The 2,350-nt window shown below is 37.7% G+C and overlaps 1 protein-coding gene across 1 annotated transcript; it reads left to right on the top strand.

The window, feature by feature from the left end:
* The first annotated feature begins 20 nt into the window (after positions 1 to 20).
* Positions 21 to 1,676, top strand: LOC110444261 (alpha-mannosidase 2-like). Its single transcript, XM_021488653.1, has 3 exons — positions 21 to 196; positions 582 to 759; positions 1,390 to 1,676. The coding sequence occupies exons 1-3, from the start codon at positions 48 to 50 to the stop codon at positions 1,585 to 1,587; spliced, it is 525 nt and encodes a 174-aa protein (XP_021344328.1). The 5' UTR covers positions 21 to 47; the 3' UTR covers positions 1,588 to 1,676.
* The last annotated feature ends 674 nt before the right edge of the window (positions 1,677 to 2,350 follow it).

The following is a 2,350-nucleotide window of genomic DNA, read 5'->3' as shown; positions in this document are numbered from 1 at the left end:
GTTCTCCTGTTGTAGACCGGGCCCACACCACAGCTAGTCTGTGTCACATGATGCCCTTCCTGTCCTATGCTATACCGTTCTCCTGTGGCCCTGATCCTCAAGTCTGCTGCAAGTTGGATTTTATCAACAGCAAGTGTTACTATGGACAAGAAAAGGTGCCACCCATCCGTGTTGACGACAGCAACGTGGCTTATCTGTAAGTAGGGGTTTCAATATAGCATGCAGATGTTGTTTATCAAGAAGTAGATGTACATTTATACATGGATGTGAGATTTTACACCACTTATGTATTGAGATTTATCAATAACATGGGGTGAATTGTAACAAGATGATTAAATTGTTCCTCATAGCACTCCCCATTATAGAAATTGATGTGTAACATGTGTTGCATTTGTCTCTGTGTACAAGAATTCCTGTATTGCATTCCCCCATGGTTAAAAAAAAATATATCTTTTTATTATGTTTCGCCTTATGTAAGAGATTTTCCTTATGAATGTGTAAGAGAATTTCACATTTGTCTCCATGTAAGAGATTTGGTGTGATAAATTGTCACTGTAAGAGATATGTCACGTGTTTTTAAGGGCTGAGGAACTGTGGGAACAGTTTCAGAAGAAGGCTGAGTTATACCAGCATGGGGTTCTACTGGTACCACATGGGGATGACTTCCACTACAGATACTCTACAGAATGGGATAGGCAGTTGGGTAACCTCACCAAGCTCATGAATTTCATCAACACAAACCCACGCATGAACACAAAGGTAACATGTGTACACCAACCAAGCACAGCATGGAATGCAACAGTGTACAATGAGAATGATGAGCATCTTGTTGTGGGCTTCCCTGGGTTTAAAGTTATAAGCATATCCTCCATAAACTAAAGGTGGGCCAGTTTTCTCAACCATCAGATAGGTGATGATGATGTAGAAATGAAACAAAATAAAATTGGAAATCATAGAATATTGTTGTATTTACCTTAAGATATGAAAAATACAAATGTACGTAGTTAGATGTATATATATATGACATTGTGGAAACAGCATTATGGTGGAATATGCCCTCAAAATACCCTTAATCATCATTTCAAAATTAGAGATATTCATTCTACCGACTGATGATGTCTGCTCATGGTCTATGAGGAATACTGAATATTTCACGGTTAAAATTTCATATGGCAACAGTCAAATCAGCGTCTTGGTTTATGAAAAAGATACCCTGTTAACCCGCTGAATTAAGTCTGCTCATTTTCACAGACATCGCCCTGTAAGCAGGGTACTGGGTTAAAGATGGAACATACATAACTCTCTCTGCCTCTTTATTTCCAATCATATTAAATTTTATTCTGCCCCTTTAATTTATAGTCACAGTAATGTTTCCTTCTTATTTTCCAGATAAGATTTGGAACACTGAGTGATTATTTTACTGCATTGGCCAAGAAATCCACAGCCACTGAAGCACTACAGATCCCGACACTGGCTGGAGACTTCTTCACCTATACTGACCGTGCTGACCAGTACTGGAGTGGCTACTACACGTCCAGGCCACACCTCAAACACATGGCCCGCAAAATCCAGGCCATTCTCAGGTAGTAACACTGGCACTATTGTACAAATGTGTAGTCATGTGAACCTTACACTGCCAGTTGGAAATGAATTGGTTCGTTGTGGAAGTGTCACCGATACAGGACTTTCAATTGCAGTTTAGCAATTTTAGAAGCCACATTATGCTTTCCCAGAAATTGAGAGGGTCACATTGAAAAGGACTCCTTGAAAAAGTATTTGAGGTATTGGAAATACATTTTAAGTTTTGTTTGTTGTACTATCTTGTATTATAATTAGCTGTTTAAATGTATTTGTCTTGTCACATACAGTAAAATAGAAAACTGAAGAACCATATTGTTTATACACCGACTTAAAAATAACAAGAGGAACCAGGAAGCCACCAAAACAAAGGAAATAGATTATAAACAACAAATGATTATGAAACATCATAAACATTAAACACCCACCAAAACAAATAATGAAAACAGGCCCATTGATAATGAAACACTGCGAGTGAGTCATCATAAATGCCCACAAAAAGCAAACATGAAACCAGGCCCAATCCCATGATTATGAAAATAATATGTAAATACATAGGGATTGAATGGTATCTAATAATAACCAACACTTAATATTTCTTTCATTTTGAAAGACGATCTTAGTTGATGTTTTTTTTGCATTAAACAATGCATATATATTTTGAAAAGTTTATGTCCACACTATTTCAAATCATTGGTCACCATAGTAACCATCCTTGGCACCCGTTGGCCGAGCACCCGTCGGCAGTAGGCATATAGCTCATTTGAAGTTA

Source organism: Mizuhopecten yessoensis, unplaced genomic scaffold, assembly GCF_002113885.1.
Source record: "Mizuhopecten yessoensis strain PY_sf001 unplaced genomic scaffold, ASM211388v2 hete_36075976, whole genome shotgun sequence".
In the NCBI taxonomy this organism is placed as follows: Eukaryota; Metazoa; Mollusca; class Bivalvia; order Pectinida; family Pectinidae; genus Mizuhopecten; species Mizuhopecten yessoensis.
This window is presented reverse-complemented; position numbering and strand designations above follow the sequence as displayed.